The sequence below is a fragment of the Strix uralensis genome, chromosome 8 (assembly GCF_047716275.1).
Source record: "Strix uralensis isolate ZFMK-TIS-50842 chromosome 8, bStrUra1, whole genome shotgun sequence".
Lineage (NCBI taxonomy): Eukaryota > Metazoa > Chordata > Aves > Strigiformes > Strigidae > Strix > Strix uralensis.
In genome coordinates this window covers 9,701,348-9,724,045 of record NC_133979.1, presented here as the reverse complement: position 1 = coordinate 9,724,045, position 22,698 = coordinate 9,701,348, and the positions used below count along the sequence as shown (strand labels likewise).

Genomic DNA, 22,698 nt, shown 5'->3' with positions numbered 1-22,698 from the left:
TTCCCACCGAAGTGAGTAGCGAAAGGCAAGTTGTTGCCAAAGTTCATAGTGAGAGTCATGGGATGAGAAGCAAAGTTCTGTCAAAAATGAGAAATTGTCAAGGAGAGGGAACAGGAGGAGTGGATCGGTTCTCGGCACAGCAATCTCAGGCTGCCTTGAAGTTGAGGGAGCTCAAAGAGCCCCTTAAGCAGATACTCAGGATTCTGCTGAACTGGTGCCTGAACAGTTATTGTTTATACTTTTATCACACACAAATGTGAATTCCATTGGAAAGGGAAAAAAAAATAAGAAGGGAGAGAAAGGACAGTAGCACGTACTGTTACAGACTTGCAGAAGTACCATAGACATCTTTGTTCTGCAGACTTCACAGAGAGAATTTAAACAGGCAGAGGGACACACTGGATTTTTACTTAATGATTTAAAATGCTGGTATTTAGCTACACACATAACTCATACATTTGTGCAAGGTCCAAAACCAGCCAGTCTGTACAGACACACCACCAAAGTAGTTAAGTCACCCATTGAGAAAGCCTAACTACAGCAACCCCAAAAGGTTTGAAGCCCCAGTGCAGCACCCTGAGCCACACGCACATGCTTATGGCACAGCGAGGTTTGTACTCCCACAGTCACTGCCATCAGTACCCGGGCTTGCAAATTCAGAGACACTTCAACCATCTCCCACACCTGCAGCCACAAACACAACTGTGATGTGAACATAACCCAAGCAGCTCACAGGCTGAGCCGGGAAGGGAACAAACACAACAGCATGAAAAGCATTAACAGCTTTACATTTCTATAACTGGATGGAAAGCAAAGGAGTGCAGACTGTCCACAGCCTGGCCGGACCCAGACTCACCTCCTACACCAACTCACTGCATTTTATAAGCAGGTTTAGACAAACAAAAGCCCTTCTGCTTCAAAGGGAAGTCCCCTAAGAAATCTTCCTTCAGGACTAGAGACAAAATCCTGAAGTGTTCAAACCACTTCCAATCATAATAAACAAATAAAACAGAAAAATTCATGCCATACCTGCTCCAAAGGCAAAGAAGAAACTCTTGTCTGTGTTCTCCCTTAAAAGTGCCATCACTCTCTTCCCCATCCTCTCATTCCTCTTGTAGATGAGCTCCTGTCTGAAGTAACTGTCTATCTCCTGAGCTGTCACCTGCTCATGGGGTGGGAGTGTTGTGTTGATGAAGTTAGGGACCTGAAATGGAGAGACATTGTTATTCAGGTGACAGCGGTTAAGTAATCCCCAAAACACTCGATGTTCTAATCCAGTGTTATTTAAACCACCTGAACATCACTATCACACACACACAAAAAAAAAAAAAAAAAAAAAAAAAATTTCTCACAAGCCACTGGAGGGTAAGAGCTTGTGGCGTTGCTGGGAACTCTACAAAGAAAAAAATAAATCACCAACCAACACACCTTTTTTTTAAAAAAGTGAAACTAGTATTTTACTAAATTAAATTTAAGTTAATTTTGATTTTTCTCTGTTTCTTCAGCAGAATGTAGCTTTAGGTGTTATGTTTGGGTGAGTTACTAAAATCTTCATTCTCTGCTGGTTCAACACAGTTCATTAGCTATTTAATACCAGAACAAGTCCTGTAATCTGTTCTTGGCCAAGGTCACCATGAACTTGAGTAAGGACTGCAAGATTTGGCTTGGATAGGCTACTTTTTAATAACCTAACAGTTAAAAAAATAGGAAAGGTTAGCAAACCCAGACATAGGAAGATGTGAACAGGGTAAACCCCCTCATCTTTCTTGCAGCTTTAGATGCTAATAGGTCTCACCAGAGAAGACCATGCATTGCAACACATAAATCCTTGAAACATTCCTGACACTTCCAAGAAGGGGATTTCCACAAGAACTGCTCCTTCAGTCTCTGTTTTTATGAGGAGAGACATTCAGAGGCACAGAAGAAAAGCTGAAACCACAAGGACCATTAGAGTCAAGGCAGCAGACGCAGGAATCGGCCAAGACCTAAGCTATAATGGACAGACAAGCCAGAAGTCTCTGCCTATTAGGACAGGCAATTTCTTTTGATACAGTGAGGGTCCAAGGTCTACCATGAGAGTTCAGGAGCCTATGGGCCCTGCTGTGAGAAGTGTTGTAAGTGGGCAGCGTTTGATGACTGCTAACAGGACCCAGGCACCTTCCAGAGATTTTCTGTGCCTCACCACTGGAAAGCAGGTTAAGCTGCTAAATCCAGATTTGGATTTCTGAGTCCCTGGGTACATGTAAAGCTGCCAGGATTTCCAGTGTTAATTTGAGTCGGTGGTAAAGATATTGCATGCACAGCCCATAAGGGGAACATCCCTTTCTCACTGTGATGAAATACTTGATGCAAGGACTCTATTCTTTGGTGAATTGTTTCTCTGGTTTTCTACTATACCAAATTCCTGTACTCGTTTTTTAAAACTTGCCTTTAGTCTTTGTTTTTCAGTCCACCTCTTACCTTCCCACTTGGTGACATGCTTTTATCACAACAATTTTTCCCTCTTCCCACCCTCTTCACTCACACTGCCTCTTCAAAAGCTTTCAGCCAGTCTTAGGGAAAGAACTGATTTCCATCTTCTCAGTGGCTCTCCTTAAAGCTTTTTCACTGCAGCCTGAGCTACAGCTCTCCTAATGTCTGGGGGACCGAGCAGTATGCCTTATGCAGAAGGACAAGTCTGGGCCTTGCTCTGGATTCCCACCAAAGGCTGTACCCAGCGGGGTGAGACAGAAATGGGCACCACATCTCCTGAGCCAGGGGATCTCATGAGGCTGGAGAATCCTGCTTCTGATCGAGACCTGCCCCAGGCCATTGGGCCACATGGACCAGCTGGACCTTTCATTTTCCAAACAACTTCTCAACCTGCTTTGCCAAATCACCACACTTCTCCCAGCACGTCCCTCCTTAAAGGTTCAATTGCATTACCCTGAGTCATTCCTTCCTCCAGGCTTTCCAGCGCGGCTTGGCGGCTTGGCTTCGCCACAGTATCTTGTGAACTCCTCAGAGCATGCAAGTACTTTGCACCTTGTTCTCAGTTTAGCCCTTTGCCAGTACTCAAGAAATAATAAGTCCCATTAAGCTAGACCTATCGGAGACACCAGTTTCCTGTTAATACACAGGGAAACTGCCTCAATGTCTGGCAAGAATGTGCGTTTGTCTCAAAGGGACGCAGGAGCAGCCTGTTGGCGTTGGAGGAATTTATTGTAGGAATAAAGTCTGAGGAATGAGTAGCCATTTTACACTTGCAATAACCTCTGCAATGCAAAGCTGTAAATCAGTTGGTCCATGCAGTTATCACAAGCCTTTGTATCTCCTCTGTACTGAAGCTCTGTGTTTAATGGGTTGGTGTAGCTGAGCCAGGAGTCAGGGGAGCCTTCAGAGACCAAAATGGAAGGTGATATTTTTTGGTAACATCTGAAGGTTCAACAGAGAAGTGTCTTCTTCCCTGCTTTTGGCTGAAGGGGAGTGAAGGCTGGGAACTGATGGGACCTGGTCTCAAAACACCCGAGATGCTTTGGGGGAAGAAAGGTACAGCATTGCCTGTGAGGACAACCTGCTCTTACACAAAACAGGAGCAGCAATGCTGGGGGATCAAATGGCTTTGTGAATCTCACTCCAACTAGGGGAAAGCTCTGACACTGTAAGTCTAGATAGCCCAAGGACAGAAGTTGTGTTCAGACCTTGACCAAGAGTCTTTGCCAAGAAGGAAAGCACCTTCCTTCAGCTTGTGCAACTTGTCCATCACTTGCAAGCCTACATCCACATTTAACTTAGTTTGTTCCTCTTCTTTATCTAATCTAAAATACAGTCCACAAAATGGAGCCATTTACTTGCCTTTTTTCCTTCCTTTTCTTTCTTCCTCTTTCTGTGGGAAAGAATTTGCCAATGGCAGAGAGATAAATTTAAAATGAAGGACTGGGTTTTGTCAACATTTCTCATGCTTGTCCAAGGAACAAGACAAAGGAAGGCATCTCCTCTAGAGGCACATCATCATCGGCTACAGGTCCCACTACATCTTGTGCATTCCTGTATTTCTAATGACTGCTCCATCACTGGCAAAAACAAAACATGCATGTATGTTTCTGTGTGTGTGTGGCAGAGGACAGAAGATAAATGATTGAAGTAAGTATGCCCGTACACAGTAGTGCAACCACACTCTGAGCTACGACACTGGCCCCATTAATCACCTCTGCTCCTCCTTGTATCGCAGTTCCTTTCCACAGTCGGTGACATACACCATGCCTGGCTTCAAGGAGGCAGCTGCTCCTGTTGATTTAAGAAACCCTTTGGATTCCTAACCACCAGACAGGGATCAGGAAGTCAAGAAACAGTCACATGCAATTAGGAAGCTGTTACCTGCAGCCAGAATTCAAGGGTTTTTTTTGAAAAAAGAAAATCCATTGTTTTAAATGGATGGGCTAAATAAAGAAGGATGCACCTTCCTTCTTCCACTTTATCAAACATTTTTGTTTCCATTCAGTGTAAAAATTAATTTCAACATTTTAATGATAGGTATTTGTTGTTTTGAATGGGGAGTGAATGGATGAGACATTTGCTGTGCCAATGAGTGAGGGACTGATCACCTGATAATAGCTGAATATTGTTACTAGTATTTAAATGTATAGTGAGATGGATGATGTGACTGTTGAAAAATCCTAACTTCTAATTTTGCTGTTCATCTAGGAGAGTAGCAGTTGGATCAGCAGAAAAAAAGAGTGCTACCCATCACCGAGGGTGTGCTCACTTTGTGGTGGATACACATGAGAAGAGATAAATAGATTCTTTCTGTCCAGTCTGCAAGCCATGCAGTTTTCTGAGAATCCAACCAATTCATATATATATAAAAATACACACACTATATATTTCCCATGGAAATTCAATAATATATTTTATTCAGAGGTGTTCAAAAGAAAGAGTATTTTGTTTGACTGAATCAGCTAGAACTCTTCCTTTTTTCTATTCCTATTTATTTTGTGTTACAGCTCTCCTACGGACAGTATAGATAGACCCCAAACTCAGTTATTATGTACACCCTGCATTTCTTAGTTAAGCTTTTGAGATTAAAGGAAGAGAATATGAAATCAAAAAAGAAGTTAAGTCCCAGCCTTACAGAAATTCCTTTCCCTCCACACTGCCTGTGTAATTTTACTTGAGTCAGTATCCCTGATGGAATATATGTGTGGGTAAAGCTCTGCACACACGTCCGAGCTCACAGTGCTGTGGGATGCGGGCCATAATTCTTCATCTTTGAAGTCAGTGGGAGCTTTAGGAAGAAAAAAGAGGAAGGACTGTGGAGTGGTTATGACACTACCCTGAAAAAATGGTTCTGTTCCCATGGGCGAAACAAATCTCTTGTATGATCACAAGCATGACATTTGGGTTTAGACCTTCAAAGGAAACTGAGCACTTAACCTCCACTAAGTATCTTTGAAGCATTTGGCTTTATTCCTCCTGTCTCTCAAAAGTCCATCTGTAAAATGGGGACAGCAAGACATTCTGACTTGATGTTACATACAAGACACTGGCTGAATCTAGCTGTTGAAGGCCCCAAAGGAAGACCCAAAGTCCAAGACAATGCTCAGTGGTAACCTCTCTTCCCACAAATACTTTGTGGAAGGAGGTTGGGATTCTGCTGTAATCATTAGCATAAGAGCTAACAACATACTTAAGCTTAGAAAAATGCATAAGCCATATCTCAAGATCTAGGCTATGTTGTCAGCTTTGTCTACAGAGAGAAAGAAATGGAGGGGGGAAAAAAAAAAGAGAAAAGCAAAATATATTGGTGCAGAGTCTTTTATCACATTTAGGGCTTACTGCCAAAGTTCAGCTGAAAATTCATAAACACCAGACTACATTTAAGTACATTTTCTTATTTACTATTTTTTAATATTTGGACAAATATTCTGGGCAGAGGCATGATGCCAGAGTTGTGAATATCTATCTGCGAATAAATTTTTTTGGACACATATAACCACCATCAACTTTGGTTAGCATTTTTTTTTCCTGCTGTGGATCTATTGGCTACAGTGGAACTTCTCTAGATTCAGTCCAGTATCAAATCTCAATCAGATGTGTTATCGTTCCTACTCCTATACACTACATTTCCCAAACCTCTGATAACCTTTTTTAGCCTCATTCTGTTCCAGTGATGCTTGCCTATTTCTGGAATGTGCATTCAAATTGTAAGATTATGTCAATGAAAAACCAATACTGCTAACATTAGATTAAAGGGCTGCGTGCCCTTTCTTGCCTGCGTGCAAGCAGAGGTGGTCTTCAACCATAAGTCTATCTGCAGATGAAGAAGAGGAAGCTGAGAGAGGGAAATGGAAAGCCAACACTTGCCATGGAAAATATAATGATTCTAAAACCATTCCTGCCATTTTCTTCCTATATCTTGGTCAACACTCTTGGCTTCTGAGACTCATTTCTCCCACCATCTCCTAATCAGCAGATAACTAATTGCTTTCCAGTCTCACCTCCTGTGCAATGCCCAAACTCCAGAGCACCATAAGTGCAGTATCATCATTAATCCTTGAAGGGGAATCTCTTAATAATAAAAATGCCTTATTTCTCCTTCTCTCCCCTGAGCATTCACAGGTTAAAAAGGGAAAATAGGAGGAGGCACATCCAGGGTCACAAGGGACATCTATGGCAAGGTGGGGAGTTGGCCATCAGCTTCCTGAGTCCCAGTCCAGCACCTCAATACAAACCCCATCCATCTTTTGCCGACAGGAGGGCTCAGCCTCCGTGCTAGTAATCCTTATCTCCAGTTGTTAGCAGGGAGTTGTTCCCAGATCACGCCAACTACATTCATTTTTTTAAAAACATGATAAAGATTGGGTTCTCTTTATTAGTCTTCTAATTTATGAGCTTTTCATGGGCAGAGGCTAGAAGACAAGTAAAGGATCATGCTTTGAAGGATTTTCCCTGTACCACGCAGGTCAGGAACTTTTACACGGTTGACAGCACTATGCAAGATAAGGATCTCAAGAGCTGACAACATGGCTTACGGCGGCTGCCAGGGAGCCAAAGCAGCATCCCAAAACCCACTGGCTCCTCTGACAAAGTGAACAGACCTAAATTCACACCAGCCCTTCTCAGGTCAGAGGCTGACATCTGAGCTCGAGTTATCATTCGTTTATGAAGGGAGGATACCCTCCCATTAACCAGTCTTGACAGGGCATTGTGGTTTTTACTGCAGTGCTGCAAAATATACTGCTCTGGACTTGGAAGACACCTGTTTCCCTGGGATTTATGGACCCTTCTGGCATCTGGGAGAGCGCTATCCACTTACTGCAGCCTCTGATACGAACGATTCAAATAGCGCAAAGTGAATGGGCTGCAAGAGCAAGCATCTCCCTGACGAGGACGTGGCTGCTGCAGAGACAAACGCTGCTGCTGACTTGACTGGTTCTCCTATAGCAGTCCTGAGCTTCCATCCTGACAGGGACCTTCACTGGCCAAGGAGGGGGGTGTCTGGTCAATCTGATTTAGCTCAAAGCCCAATGTTGGCAGCTGCCAAGAAGATGAGCTTCCAGCTTGTTATGGAAAAAGGAAATCAGGAAGGAGCTTGGCAAAATAGTGTTCAATTCAAGCATGTTGTGATTAACCCATTATTTCTTTATTTTAAGCACCAAAATATAAAGTAATATATTAGAAGCCTGAGTGGACTGTAAAAGGAGTCTTTGATCTTCAGGATAAGTCAGTTCCATCACTCCTTTCCCTTTCCTAGGGCAACTATCTACCCAAGATGGGACTTGAGAATATATTACAGGCACATCCAGCACATTTTGGAGGTTGTAGTCAGGATAAATATGTCAATTTGGTAGATTCTGGGCTGCTGAATGATTTATTAGAAGCATACCCCGACACCAAACTCGGATACAGACTCAGAGTGATGTGAAGTCACAGAAAGTGTAAACATATCCCCAGCCTGTGCTCATCCAGTTTTGTACCCACCCCTTTGAAGAAAGCTGAGCAGTTCACCAGGGACAACTCTCACTGCAGCCAGAGGCACAGTTTTTGAGTGCACATCAAAAAGTCAGTCACACTTCTCCCACCCACACTCGCCCACCAGCCATGCTGGCTGGCCACAGCCATCCCTGCATCCCTGTACCATGGAGGCCTCCGTGAAGCGCTGCTGGGGGTTGGACCAACTCAGTATTTCCACGGCAGGATTTTCCATCATGCCCCTTGGCTTAGCAGGAGTCTGTAATGTCCCAAACCTCCAAAGGCAGGGAACAGCCCTGAAAAAGGGACAGCCACCTCTCACTCAGTGGAAAGTATGGTCTTGAGAACTGGTGGTTGACCGGAGTGGGGCTTCATGAAGCCTAAACTATTTTCTGGCTTTGATTCATTGCAACTGGCATGAGTTGCTGCAGCTTCCAGCATTTCTGCTCTGCTTAGCCATGTCTAATCCTCTCTGAGCTAAAGGCTGACAACTCCTTTTGCTGGGCTGCTCTGCACTGATAAGGTCCCCATTCATGTCCTTCGGGGGGGTTTTCAGGCTCCCGGGGTAGCAGGTGAGGTTGGTGAGTCTCACGTCCCCATGCTAGCGAGCCCAGCTGCTGTTTTCCAACACATTGTTTCCTCTGTCTGCTGAGAAAGAGACACATGGCTAGTGACCCCAGCAGCCTGCCTGTACCCTCTTCCTTGGAAATAGCAATGAAGAGAAGTCTCTCCTCTCACAAACCCAATACTGTAGGGAATCAGAAACCCACAGAAAATACCTGGATGAGGCTGGAGGGAAAAAAAGGCAAAAATACTTTTTGCTTGAAGGGAAGTGAGGGAGGAAAGAAAGTCCAAGAGCACAAGGAAAGCTAGTGTAAAAGCAAGTACATTTCTTGTGACCAGCCCTGGGGAGCCACTTCTGGCTGTGAGCTAATCCCTGCCCACCCACATTACTGCTCAGGGTCCATATAAGTTGCAGATACATTGCAGCTCATGCCAGCAAGCTTTCTGTAATTGGCCTACCCGATTTAAAGCTAGCTTGGGTACCTCTCAGCATGGCGCAGCAACTGGAGTGTGAACACAGCAGTCTTTGAGTTTCAAATTGGCTAGCTGAGGTCTGTGAGCCACTGGAGGTAAAAATATAGAGGAAAATTACAAATAGGAGATGTGGAAGGGGAAAGCAGGATGAAAGCTAGTGAAGTCGCTATGGATAGTGCATGATACTTTTAAAAAACAACTCTGCAGGTGGCACAAGAGCTGTAGGAGTCATTGCTGGCCTGAGTGCAAACTTGCCTGCAGGCAGGGTGGGCTGCAGCCCCTGAAGAGCCTGGACACCATGTCCCTGCAGCTTCAGCCCTCACTGCACCTGCGTGGAGACCCCTCCTGGGAGCCCCAAACCCGTTCTGCCACTGCTGTCCTCCCAGGTGACACCTGGCCAAACGACAGTCATGTGCCCTGCCTGGTTTTACCTTCTCCTCCCATACCTTTGGGTTGAAGGAAAGCATGTTTTAAAAAAAAGGGGGGGGGAGGGGAAGCAGAAAGGCCACAGAGATGGGATGCACATCTCACAAACAGCTTGGGGGGTGATACTTTTATCCCTGTTAAAAAAGACTTTCAACAAATCCGTGAGAAGTCATGACCTCCATGTATGTTTTCTATTTGTTTTTCCACACCAGTTAAATAGTTGCTTTCCAAGCACTTAGGGAAAAAAAAAAAAAAAAAGGCAAGCAACAGCAACCCCTCCCCCAAGGCCTCCTTCCCCACCCCAACCCCATCCCTGCTCCCCTTGGTAGCGATGCCAAAATATGCAGCCGGCCTCTCTATCTGAATGAATGTTTTGATTAAAGAAGTCTTAACAAAACACAGTCAGAACAATGATCCCGGCCCCCTTTCTGCAAGCTTCACCCAACTATGCAGTGTATATTTAGGACCAGATTACAGGGACCTGTTCATTAATTGAATAAGGATGACAAGCCTGCAGTGTATGCAAATAAACGTTTGGGTTTCAGTGGGGAGGGTAAATCTTAACTACCTAATGATACTCCTGCCCCATTTAAAACCCCTTTAACATTAGGATTTTTTTGAGGCCAGCTTTCACGAGCTTGCAAACATATGGAAAAGTTCAAGTTTTTCTATTTCCCTTCCAAATGCTTTGTTTCGTTTGACAAAGAATATTTTTTTTCCTGTTCTGACACTAAAACCATCACCTATTATATTGCCATGACACCCAAGTAAAGATACTGATCAAAGGGCAAAGCGGGGCAATAAAGTGAAAAAACTGGGGCCAGAAGGTTTGGTTTTGGTGGTGGTTTATTAAAGTATTGCAATTTTTTTTCCAAAGGTATTTTTCATTTTGTCTTCTGTTACACAGTGGGAGAACAGCTGGTCAGTAGCGGGTACAAACTCAGGTTTGCTTGTCCTGAATATATATTGTTCAGGGCTCTTCAATAAGTTTCTTCCCATCTCTGTCTAGTAAGATGCTGGGGAAAGCCTGAATGTTTACGTGAAGTTTGCAATATGATTTTAACACAAGGCAAGTGGGATCCAAAAGATACAGTTTGCAAAATATAACATAACTTAGCAAGGAGCAAAAAGCTAGTTAACAAAACAACAGCAGCTGGGCTGGACACGAGACCTCTTGAGCCGACACCACAAGACAGTGATGTGAGAAGATGGCCCTGTCCTCCTGTTCGGTCCTAGCAAAACTCCAGGCTACTCCCAGTCCAACCAGCTTAAGCTTTCTCGTTACAATGGCATCTGGAACAAATGGGATGATGACTTTTGAACCAATTTTAATTTTTTTTTAAGGTGGGGTTGTTTGAGAGGTCTAGTACAGGACATAAAGATGCAGAACATCTCCAAGAAAGCATTTAGAAATGGAACAAGGACCAGTCAGGAGAAAAATAAGGAGTAATTCAGATGAAGTCAGTGAAGCAGAGACAAATTAGGTTGTCCTTGACACTGATTTCTTTGCATCTAAGATGGTGGATCTGTATAAGCCTTGACTTCGGGTTTATCAGCAACCAACTCTCTGCAACGTGAGGCGACGCAGAGAGGAGAGAGAAGAGAGGAGAGAGGAGAGAGGGAGGAGAGAAGATCCAGGTCTGAAGTCACCATCAGAGAGCACAACCAGTTTACACTGCAGAACCTGATCTTCGGCGTTTGTTATTCAGTAATGCACGATAATAGTGTCAGACCAAGGAATGTTGTATTAAGGAGTGCCCAAGAACACAGTCTTTTCAGATAACGTCTAATACTAATCCTACCAAGTAGCCAGGACAACCATATTATCCCCTTGTCCTGCTTTTTTCCTCTCCCTGTCATAATGAGGTGACAAATACATCTTCTGGATAAAACACAAAGGGAGAAAAAGCATTTTGTACATTCAACCCACAAGATATTGTTTAAAAAAAGTAACAAGTCTTTTTCATTTCTCTTGAACAAGTCTTTCCAAGAAACACTTCATAAACCAGCTCTTTAAAAAGACGGGATAGTAAATGCTTTACAGCAAACATACAGCAATGCACAGAAAGCAGCATGCTACTGCCTTGAATTCCAAATGTTTTTACCAATCACTCTTCCATACTCTTTTATAGTTTATTCCCTTACTAATAAATACAGGTAGTCAACAATCCTTAAACGTTTTTAATGTAAATCAGTCCTTTTCTGCAGGTGAATATGTTCCTTTTATAATAACGCAGCAGTCTTTGAAAGAAAAACCTTTGCCTTTAAATGTCTTGTTCCAATTTCTCTCTGTCTTTCTCTCCTCTCCCATTGCTTTCTCCATGGAAACTGGAAAGAGGAAGGAAGGAACTTCCAAGGTAAGACAACTCTAAATGCAAACATGTAATGAAAAATTTCAAGCAAGAACCTGTTTTTAAAACCTATAGCATGAAAATTATCTGGGCATGTTCCAGATTATTAATAAGAAAATAATCTCTGCAGTGTTTTCCCCAGCGCTGTCATCAACAAGTAGACTTAATTCTCACAATCTGGATCTGTAACCAATTTTCTGAAACACGTAAGCCAAACTATAATATTGCTCCAATCTGGAATCCTGTTCTGACATAATATGAAAATTAGACTCTGAAAATTTTGGCTGCGCTTCTGTTTTTTCACTTCCAAATGCTCACAGTATACCAAGACACAAAACTGTAACTCAGGTGCAAGTGGAAAGAAAGTATGATCCCACCACAGCTGATCAGGAGCTCCTCTGAACTACGGGAAGGCAACATCTCTCCAGCAGCGTTCTGTGCTACAGGCCAAAGAAGAGAAGGTGGGAGACACGCTCTGCTCGCTATCGGGGCACAAGCGGCAATGAGCACATGTGTCGCCAAACACCCGTCAGGACTGCCACCCATGTCATTTTAACAAACACTCCTGGAAGCATTACTGACCCTTTGCCTGGACCCAGAATGAGAAAGTTGTGGGACCGGGTCCTCTGGTGCCCGGGACAACCTTGCACTTGCTTCACTGGAAAGCCTGTAATCATTTTCCCTGGAAGAACAAGAGGCTGTGCCAGTTCGCCTGCACTTTGTTACAGCTGAAAACGATAAGATGCTTCTAAAGTGTTGTCTTACAATAGCTAAGCCTTCAGTTTACAGATTTATCTTCCTTTGCCCTAGATAAAACTCCATTCCTTGGACAAATTAGGTCTGCTTGTCATTCAACACTCTACCTAATGGTCTCAGCTGTGTGTTTCTGCAGTTATTGAAGCTGGGGCATTCCACAGATAGTTTTCATTGATTTGAAAAGTGAGCCAGAAATCCTGTTGTATTTTATCCAGAATGAGAACAGGGAAAGTTAATGATGTAATTAGAATTATCAGGACCCTTAAATCTTAAAGGACAGGTTTAAATGCAGGATGATAACATTTTTAAAGGGGTACATAACACAACCTGATGATTTATAAACAGCAAGTGCGTTGTGAAGTGAGGCACTAAACCTTTTTTTCTTTAGTTTAGGGAGGCTGACTACTGATGTGGGGTTAGTGTATAGATCTCTTAATGTCATGTTATCAGGACCATCATATGCTTTTCAGAAGGCAACACCCACTAGCTAAACACTGTATGTCCACATGAATCCATGGGATTTTGAACCACAGAGGCAACTCAAGATACGGGTGACCTCTTTCTACTAAGTTATACAAAAAACTCAGCTGTTTCTCATGGATTCAGCTTGAAGAAGGAGGCACAGTGATCCCTGAGCACCTGAAAGGGGTTGAGACATGCCTGCAGGCTGTGGTGACCACCAAGCAATTTCATTCCATAGCTTGCTGTTCTGTGTAGGATGAAGCCAAGACCTTACCTCTCCTGGCAACAAGAAGATCATTGCGTTAGGTGAGCATAATGCCCACAAAACAGGCTAGTCACTGGCCTGCCCTGATTTCTTCATTTTTATATCCAGTGATGGCTGGGTCTACTGGGACTCATACAAGGCCTGCTGAAGGCTTGGAAATATTCTCCATTATTTCAATGGGCTTTCAATACAGTCTAAAACACAAACCATAAAGGCTCTCTAGATGAAAGATGCTTTATAAGTGGCAGGTATGACTCTTGCATTGTACTGTTAACCCTAAATGGGACAGGCAAATAACAAGTACGCAACCAGTAGAACCTTGCTTGGAGAAAACTGTCTACAAAGTAAGCAGAGCAGCTGTAGGCCTCTGATACGCCAGATCAGCAATGAGAGAAGAGAAACCATCTTCTCCTGAGAGAGAAGCCTGTCCACAGGTCAAGAAAATGGCTGAGGATAAACAATAGCTGGAGACCACAAGTATAGTTTTTAAGAAATGTTGAAGGAGAAAAATCTCAGCCTTGGCTTTTCAATTTTCCTCTTAATAAAGTGTACATAGGAATACAAGGTAAGACAAAACCAGCTAATACCATGCTGGCAAAGATGAATCTGCTTTACAGAATTGTCCTTAAACAAACTGAACACCTCAGAAAGGACCACAGGAAGTAACTGGTGCAAGATATCCCTGAACCCCAAACTTAAATGTTTATGTTTGAATCAAGACCTTGACATCAGATTTAAGGAACAAAATACAAGATAAATTGTTCTGCACCCTACTTTTTCTTCACCAAGGCTTCAGGTCATTAGGCAATTTCTTAGCTGTCTCAGGTAAGAATAAGTATCCTCTGGAGGCAGATAATTTTCTAATTTTGCACTAACAGATTTTCTGTATTTTAACGCATCTGGACATACTGACGTCAATTCCCTTGTGAGAGCATCAGACAGAATACAGAAGTTAAAGCTAGTGATTTAATCCAATGAGTTTTTTGCTCATAGGGAACTTTTTCCAAAAGGAGGGAAAGAAACTGACTTCTTTGAGGGTAAAAAAGTCTGAAGAAAGAGCAGAAAATACACCTATCCTATCTTTAACTTAGAATACTTTCTCTTCAGTATCATTTTGACTCTCTGCCCAGAAACTCCAACATAAGCCTCTTGATTGCAAAAGTCACAAGAAAATCAAGTGTTTGCAGAAGGCTGTAGAAGAAGGAGAGATGTTTCCTACTCCACTTTTGGGTCATAGTCTAACTGAGTAAACTCAGCCCCTTAAAGTTTTATCAAGTTTAAATAAGGATTTATACATTTGGAAAAATGGTGCTTGGAAACAAAATTTAAGAAAAAGTGTGAGAGAGGAATGAGGAATGTAATATAACCACAGGAAAGCAGAGGTGTTTCCCCCTTTCCCTGTTCTTAATTAAAATTAAAAAAACCCTCCACAGCACTGAAACTGAGAAGGATTTAGTCCTCCACTGTCATCCGTGCTGATGGCTCTGGGAAGGAAAACATCAGGGATGTGGGGCCCTGCTCACACCCCTCCATTTCGGGCACCTTACCCTGGCTAAGCTGGGCTTCCCAACCCCAAGGTGGGCAGCATCTCCCTGCGTCCTTGTCCCCAGGTACCGAAGGAGCTGTCCTCTGACCTGGTGCCCAAGCTCCTGCTTTGGTCTAGCAAAAAACTTTCCCTGCACTTTTCGTCCCAGCACTGTCCCTTCTGTGCACCCCCTTGGCACAGACTCCAGTCTCAGAAGGACGCTCTCCTCTTCTCCAAAACATCATCGGAGTCAACAGGATGACTGGTGCTGAGAAACTACACGTTTCCCAAACTCCCTCAGGGAGGCAGACGAGGCTCAAGAAACTGATCCATAACACCTCAAGTCAATAGTATTAGTATTTCTACTTCTGGTCCTTCTTTCCGCTCCAGGATGAGTTTTGCTCTAAAGGCATCTCAGCATCTGGCAGACAGCTACTTAAGATGCTTTGTCTCCCAAGATTCACGCTAGAGGAATTTAGGAAGTTACTGCACCTAGATAAATACTCACCACCACCGCTGTCCCTGCAGCAGTGTTAGACTTTCCCAGATACTTCCCAGTTCATTACAGTGATCTAAACCAATGGCTCTGAACTGAGGCAACTGATGGACAGGTTCACCTTTGTTCTGCAGTTTCCACTAACCTTCAAGGGATCAGCAGGCACTAGTAACCTTATAAACAGCCCCCAAATTAATCCTCAAAGAGTGAGAGTCACAGCCTTCTGCAGGTCTCCCTGGCCACACAGAATGGAGCTGAATTCCTGGCCTACACCATTCATGTAAGCGTTGAGTCTTACAACTCCATTCCTGATCTTTTGTTGCTTTCTACGCAATATTTCAAAGTTGTATTAATGGTACCAGCTCCAAGGACTTACCAGACCTCTGAAGAGCTGGGCCAGTAGCTGGATATCATGGAATAATGGGCACACCTAAAACCACTGTGACACTCTTGTCTCCCAAGACTGTCATGGGTACCTGTCCTGAAGTTTAAGTGATGATACATCTCACTCGGAATACTCATAGTTTTTCTGCACTTGTAAACCAATTGTTTGTTGTTATCTGATGAGACCTGCAATACACTCTCAGCACATGATAAATCCCTGTGCCCACATTTAATGTCTCAACAGAAAGATTCCATCGGGGGTGTTTCATGTGTAATATTTAAACCAGGCTAATCTAATTTGGTAACCAAAATGCAAAGACTGTCTATGGCAGAGAGTCTATCAACCTTGCAAAAAAAGACACAGAATAAACTTTGGAATTACCACAACTGGCAAATGTTGATCTGAATAGGGAGTTTATTTTAGGTTTTAATTTTCTATTTTGTTCTGCTTGCAATTAAAAATAAATGGTATAAAGCTGGTTTATAAAAACACTACCAAACAAAAACCCTCTTTACCCAAATTAAAAACAACAACCCATAAGAGGAAAATACTCCACAACATTTAGAGTTCTACAGGGACTAGTATACATATAGGGATTTTAATTTTCCATGGCCTGTAAGTGTTATAATCTCTATCAACTGCGTGCACTCTGGGACCATGACTAACACCAGTGCTTGAACTCTGATTGGTTGTTGGCTCCTTTCTCCTTTCTTTAACACTGTTTTTAAACTCACATTTGATCCAACAATTTGCAGGGATAAAGAAGTTTTTACAGCAATCTGTTCCTCTCAAGTCTAACCCACCGGTCTGTTATAGGACATTGTGTCAACAAATTACAGATGTCTGTGAGTCAATGCAACCAGTATGAATGGCCACAACTTGTCTCAGGGACAAAGGCTTTATTGCTGGAGAAATTACACTGACAGAGATTAAAAGACGACACAGGACATTCAGATGTCAGGACTGTCTTCATGGTTTTACCTACTAGTAGTTCTTCCTTTGCATCTATAGTAAATATACCACCACACCTTGCAAGAATTATTTCTCCAAAATCATTATGTGTTTATCTCATGTGCTGTGCCTCAACATTGCAGGAATAGTTATAACCATTGACTTCTTCAGAATCCTCTAAAGCCATGAGCTCTCCACCTTTTCCAACCCACACACCCATCTTTAGAGTTACTTTCTCCTTTTACTTTTCAGTGCAAGGCTGTTCAGAATGAACAGCTCTGGCAGCTGTGGTACTACACAGACTTCTGTTTCAGTACTGCCATGTTAACCATCCAGTTATGTCCTGCTTAGTCATGCTAAAACAGTGCTTCACTTTCTAGGACTGGATTAACTGGGACAGAAAAGAGGTTTTACCCTATTCATTACTATCGACCACTCTTTCTACTATCTCGAAATGATAACCAGATAGGGAAAAAGAGGAGACATGACCATCTGTCCAGATTTTAAGGACCTCCGATTGTCCAGGTTGGTATCTTTCTGCTCCTAGGACAGGCTAGTTCTGTGATAGGTGACATGGAATTGCAGCTCCGCAGCTGGGTGTCTTTTACATTTCTACCTTGAACTTCTCAGAGGGGCATACAAGACCCCTGGGAAAACACCCATGTCGTGGAGTGTGGCTGGGAGACTGTTACCTTACAGCCAACTTGGGGCCCTCCTCGCTTTCCCAGCTGTGCCTCTGAGAAACAAATGACCCACACAGCCCTGTGCAATTCAAGATAGCGATGGCAAGAGAAAATGTCTCAGAGACCTCTGCCTCAGTCAACAGACTGAGCTTACCCTATCCCAGTTCTCTCCTGAAGTCACATAATTATCCTTGATTTGTATTTGCTAATGGTAAACTGCTATAATGATTTAATAGGCTTTCATTGGCAAAACACATATAATATTGTGGCTGCCAAAGTTTATACAGGTCCCCTCCAAGTAAGTCACTGCACCTGAGACAGGAACATAGGAACATTTATCAAAAAAAGGAGAGGTAGGAGATGACATCCAAAGACCAAGTTCCCATAGAATTAACAGGAAAGGAGAAAGAGGAACCAACATATAAAACAAGAATCTCAGAGTTTGCCACGAACTATCAAACTGGTCTGGAAAGCAGATTTCTGCTCCATTGAGAGTTTTTAATAGCACTGGATAACTAAGATAAACAGAGACTGAAGGGCTGCCTGAGACACATACAAAATTATTGAATTATGACATGTTTGAGAAGTTATTTACTTTATAGAGTATTTACATAAGGTTCACTTCCTCTTCATATATAAGCTCAAATATTACAAAGATTTTTTTTCCCCCCCTTAATGAGGGGACTACATTCAACAGCCCCACAAACATCCATGATTAATTTTTTTTCAGGCACATTCCTAGGAAAGTTTTCCAGGCAGTCCATTCCTTGTCCCAAGTAACACGCCTCAGGACAAGAGGAAATGGCCTCAAGTTGTGCCAGGGGAGATTTAGATTGGATATTAGGAAAAATTTCTTCACCGAAAGTGTTGTCAGGACAGACTGCTCAGGGAAGTGGTGGAGTCACCATCCCTGAAGGTATTTAAAAAACGTGTGGATGTGGCAGATAGGGACATGCTTTAGTGGTGGACTTGGCAGTGCTAGGTTAACAGTTGGACTCAATGACCTCAAATTCCTTTTCCAACCTAAACGATTCTATGATTCTACAATTCCCTAGAGCCCAAGGAATACCAAGGAACCCCCACTCTCTCACCACGCAAACAAGGCATGTGTGGAAAGAAAACACAGGGCAGCAAAAGGAAGAGGGGAAAGAGGAGATGGAGTATAAAGTGATAAACTGGACGTTGCTATTAAAACAGCTGATTTGTTCTCAATTAGATGGCCCACCTGAAACACTTTTGCTTACCTGAGAAGTGTCATGGTTGAATATGACAGCATTCAGGTCTCCACAGTTATAATGCTTGATGAGATCTTCAGTGGTATATGGGGCCTGCAAACTACCTGCTCGGAGGCTTTCATGTTGGAGCAGAGTTTGGTTTAGAGCAAACAGCACCTGTAGAAACACAGACAAGAAAAACAGAGAAGTTAAAGATATTAGGAATCAAAGCAGCAAAGCATAAAAGGCCAAACTTTGAAAAACCCTCCTGCACCTGAAGTCTATTGACTCATTCTGGCCCACAGTAACAAGGGCTGGTCTTTAGGCATTCCCAACTGGAAGGGGAGTCAGACACAAGGTCCCCTACTAGCAGAAGACCTTAGTAGAAAAGCCTTGATATTCCACATAAAGTATTTCACAACACATACACGTTGCTCAGAGGTCATGGTCTGAAAACTTTTAGGCTATCTGTGCTGACAACTTGGTTACATGAGAGACACTGGAATGGAAAAGCCCCTAAATTAGGAAACTTCTATTGCCTCTGACTGTTTCCTGTCTGCTAGCTTAAATCCAAAACCCAAACTCAGTTGGAAGGTTTTTGATAAAAATCAGAATCTTCTGAACTTCTGAAGTCACAGTTGTTGTATTGGGACTTTATGCATGCTTCTAGTAGCAGAAACTTTAGGAAATTCATTATTAGTCTCCCTTCTCTAGTCATCCCACCTTCACCCACCCTTTTGGAAAGTGAACAGAGATACTGAATTGTAACACTGTCCCAGCAAACTAGTCAGATGTCCCCCTCCCAAACAAGCAGAAGCACTCTACTCTCTAAATTTAGGTATCCAAAAAAATAAATATCCTTGAAGATTAATTTTTTTCCTTGCATTACCAAAAAGGCTTCTAAATTTCACATGAATTACCACAAATCTTTTTATATTTGTGATAGACTGCAGGAGTAATTTATACCAGTTACTGAACCACCAAGTCTGGGCTTTTCATGTTCAGCTTTCCAAGAACGTTCCAACGAAACTTGATAAAAAGTAGATGAATAAATCAGAAGAATAACCATTAAAACAGTTTGTCACAAATTATATAAATAAGCAAACACAGTTTTCCTAAAATAAAGTGATATGTAGTGACTACAAATTCAGAGTTCTGAAAAATTATACTGATGTGTCATTTTTCATGCATCCCTCAGCCTTGTATTTCACCACATTTTCAGCTTGTCTCATTTATAACAGCAGTGCCCTATCCATCCCCAAAGAATAACCATCATATGAAAATCTGGGTAAAGTAACCCATGCTGAGCTCCAGCCGTCCCATCTAGGTTGCAGTCTGTGACAAATATTCTTACTTACTGTCTTAACTTTAAGCAACTGAACCCACTTTAAGAAGTGAACCCCAGAGGAGTTTACAAATAGCAATGTACATAGGCATTTGCAGGATGAAAGTTCTTATTAGTTGAAAATTATGATTCCCGTATGATTCAAGTTTATCTGAAGTAAAGGAGTCAGTCAATTGGATTTACTCCTGCAAAATCTCACGTATATAACAAATATGATCTGAGATTTTTAAAAAATAAAAATAAAAGTATCTCCAGGGCATTAACAGCCTCTTAATACAAAGAGGTTACATGCTAACAAACATACACAAATTGGTTGAGGAAAAGTAAATGTTATTTTTTTAATTTACTTTTAAAAAATATAATAATGGTCTTTCAACTGAACCTGTTATACCTCAATTCGGCAATCGGTTCCCCATTAAGGTTCAAGCCTAAAAGATTTCCTTGTCCAGATCTAAGGGTCTCTTCAGGCTTTTCTACAAAGAGATCAATCTTTCCCAGGACCACAGCCTAAAGTTAAGCATTTTCCTAACTTATTTTTTCTCTAATTTAAAAAATCTGCAAAAAATACAGTTTGAAAAATTTCTAACCTTTGAAAGGATCTCAGCTTTTTCTTTTTCCCCTAAGGGCAACAGCTCTAAGAGGAAATGCTTCATCCCAGGATTTCCTGAGGATTCTAAACATTTTGGCTAATAAAAATAAAAGCTTAGAAAAACATTGACAGGAAAACTCAGAGCAGAGGTTTTTCCAAAATGCTTTTAGTAAAATCCTTCTCATTTTTGATTTTTTAAACAATGGATGTTGCTGGATTTTTATATACAAAAATATGTATACACACAGGCACACACATATACAAACCACCAACAAACCCTGAGGATAAGACAGTGTGTTTTATGATAAAATATTAAGGCGATAAACAAATCTTACTTAACTCCCAATGCCTTTTTTTCCTTTATTTTTTCTTTTTTATTCTGGCATCCTGGGGAAACCAGTCCTGTGCATTAATGCTTTGGGTCAGTCTGTCTGTCTCCTCCTAATAAATTTGGAACCTATTAGCTGATTTCAGTCACATTGGCAGGAGGTTAGAGGTCTTAAAGAAAATTGCCTATATGTTCCTTGAAAATAAGTGCCAGGCTACAGAAAAGCCTACTGTACGAGTTCAGTTCTTATAAGACACCAAAGACTCCACATGAGAGAGGAGTTATCTGGAGTTTACAACAGCAGATGGACCCCCATGCACCGGACCCCAGATTTCATTAGTGTCAGGATGTTTATGTCCCTGCTTTCTGCCTCTGAGCAGGTTTGGGACCTGAAGGTGATGCTGACCATCAGCTGACCTCCAGCACGCTGCTACCACTGTGGGGGAGCTCATCACTGCGTTCAAACTCCTGTTTGAAAAGCAATTCGAGATTTTATTTTAGGAGGGAAGTTAAAATTAGAAACTCGAACACTTGAATATGCTAAAGGAAAACTGTAACCACTTAAACAGCTTTCTAGAGAAGTCTTGCTTAATCAAGACATAACCACCATGGCTTTTGGTTGGGCAGCTCAAAACAAAGAGAAGTGGGGTCTTGTCACAGCCACCTGCTCGTTGGCTGGATTTGTAGACCGTTTCCTTCAGAGTCAGGTTAAAGCCATCTTAAAACCTGAATTTATTTTTCCTTACTGTTCAGATAATGCCACAAAAACAATGCTGTTTTCTTTCCTTCTCTCTATCTTAGTATCAGTGACCCCACGACCTCCAGCCTAAACCTCTATCTGAGTTAAATCTCCCAGAGGTGCCTGAGATTACTGAACAACTGATGACTTCAAAATAAACACACTTAGAGCAACTGCCTATACACAGTCCCACCTAATAAATATAGCAGACAGTATTTGTTCTGGGAAGTGATGGGAAGTTATGACTTTGGCTCTGGGAAAGTGCATTTTTATTCGCACAATTTATGGTCCTCACATTGGCGCTCTCTGAAAGTCATTTTTGCACGGCTGCCTCTGGCCCCCACTTGCGACTGATCAACCACTGACAATAGAAAGGGGTTTATCCTGTCAGAAGGAAGCCTTTTTATCCGAGCAGTGTCACTGTCTTGTGCAAAGCAGCAGCCCAACATACAGATTTTATCTGGGTGTTTGGAGACACCAACTCAGCCCTTAGGGCAGACCTATCGGTCCTGTTTTACTGCCTAAGAGAGTGCGTATGACTAATCCTACATAGTGCCAGGAACCACTGGTCCAGACTTTTTAGGAGCTCTTTTGCACAGACTATGGCCATCTCAAGGACAAGGGGGCTCGAGCAGCCATTTCTGCCCTGGGAAGGTCAGAGGGGATGCAGCAGAGCTGGGACAGGGGAGAGCTCTTGCATCACTGGTGACTTGAATGGAGGGATCCCCAGCAGGGGGTAGGTGTGCAGGAGGCCCAAGTTTCATTTCTTGGTGAACAAGACTGGGCTGTTTCTTATATTCGTGCCAACTGTTCTCATCATCACCCAGCTGTGCTGCTGCCTTGCTTTAACCTTTGCTCTTTTGCCTCTATGACCTCGGACACTTCAGTTGCAACCAGATTCACAGAGACCAGCCTTTGCCACTCATGTGCAAGCTCACTGCAGGCCTTGATTACAGACCAAACGAGCCCAGTGAAGACCGTAGCTAACAGCTTTACTGATTACCTTGACACTCAAACAGTATTTTTCCCCAACATGCCTCTGGATTACAGAGCCAGGAGTCAGACATGAATGGAAGGCATGGGTTACAAAAGTCTACCTCACATATAAATCAACTTGAATGTTTAAGGCGTTTAACTTTCAACTTCAAAAAAGATGAAACATTAGAAAACCTCCAAACCCCTCATATAAAGTGAG

General features: G+C 42.5%; 1 protein-coding gene across 2 annotated transcripts in view; it reads right to left on the bottom strand.

Annotated features, from left to right (window-relative positions):
• Positions 1-22,698, bottom strand: part of TRABD2B (TraB domain containing 2B) — a 297,375-nt gene that overhangs the window by 116,375 nt on the left and 158,302 nt on the right. For both annotated transcript variants that reach the window (XM_074876097.1, XM_074876098.1), the window contains exons 3-4: positions 18,533-18,679; positions 1,030-1,204 (exon numbers count right to left, since the gene is read on the bottom strand). In XM_074876097.1, coding sequence (XP_074732198.1) covers positions 1,030-1,204; positions 18,533-18,679 — 322 coding nt within the window. The remainder of the gene's footprint in view (positions 1-1,029; positions 1,205-18,532; positions 18,680-22,698) is intronic.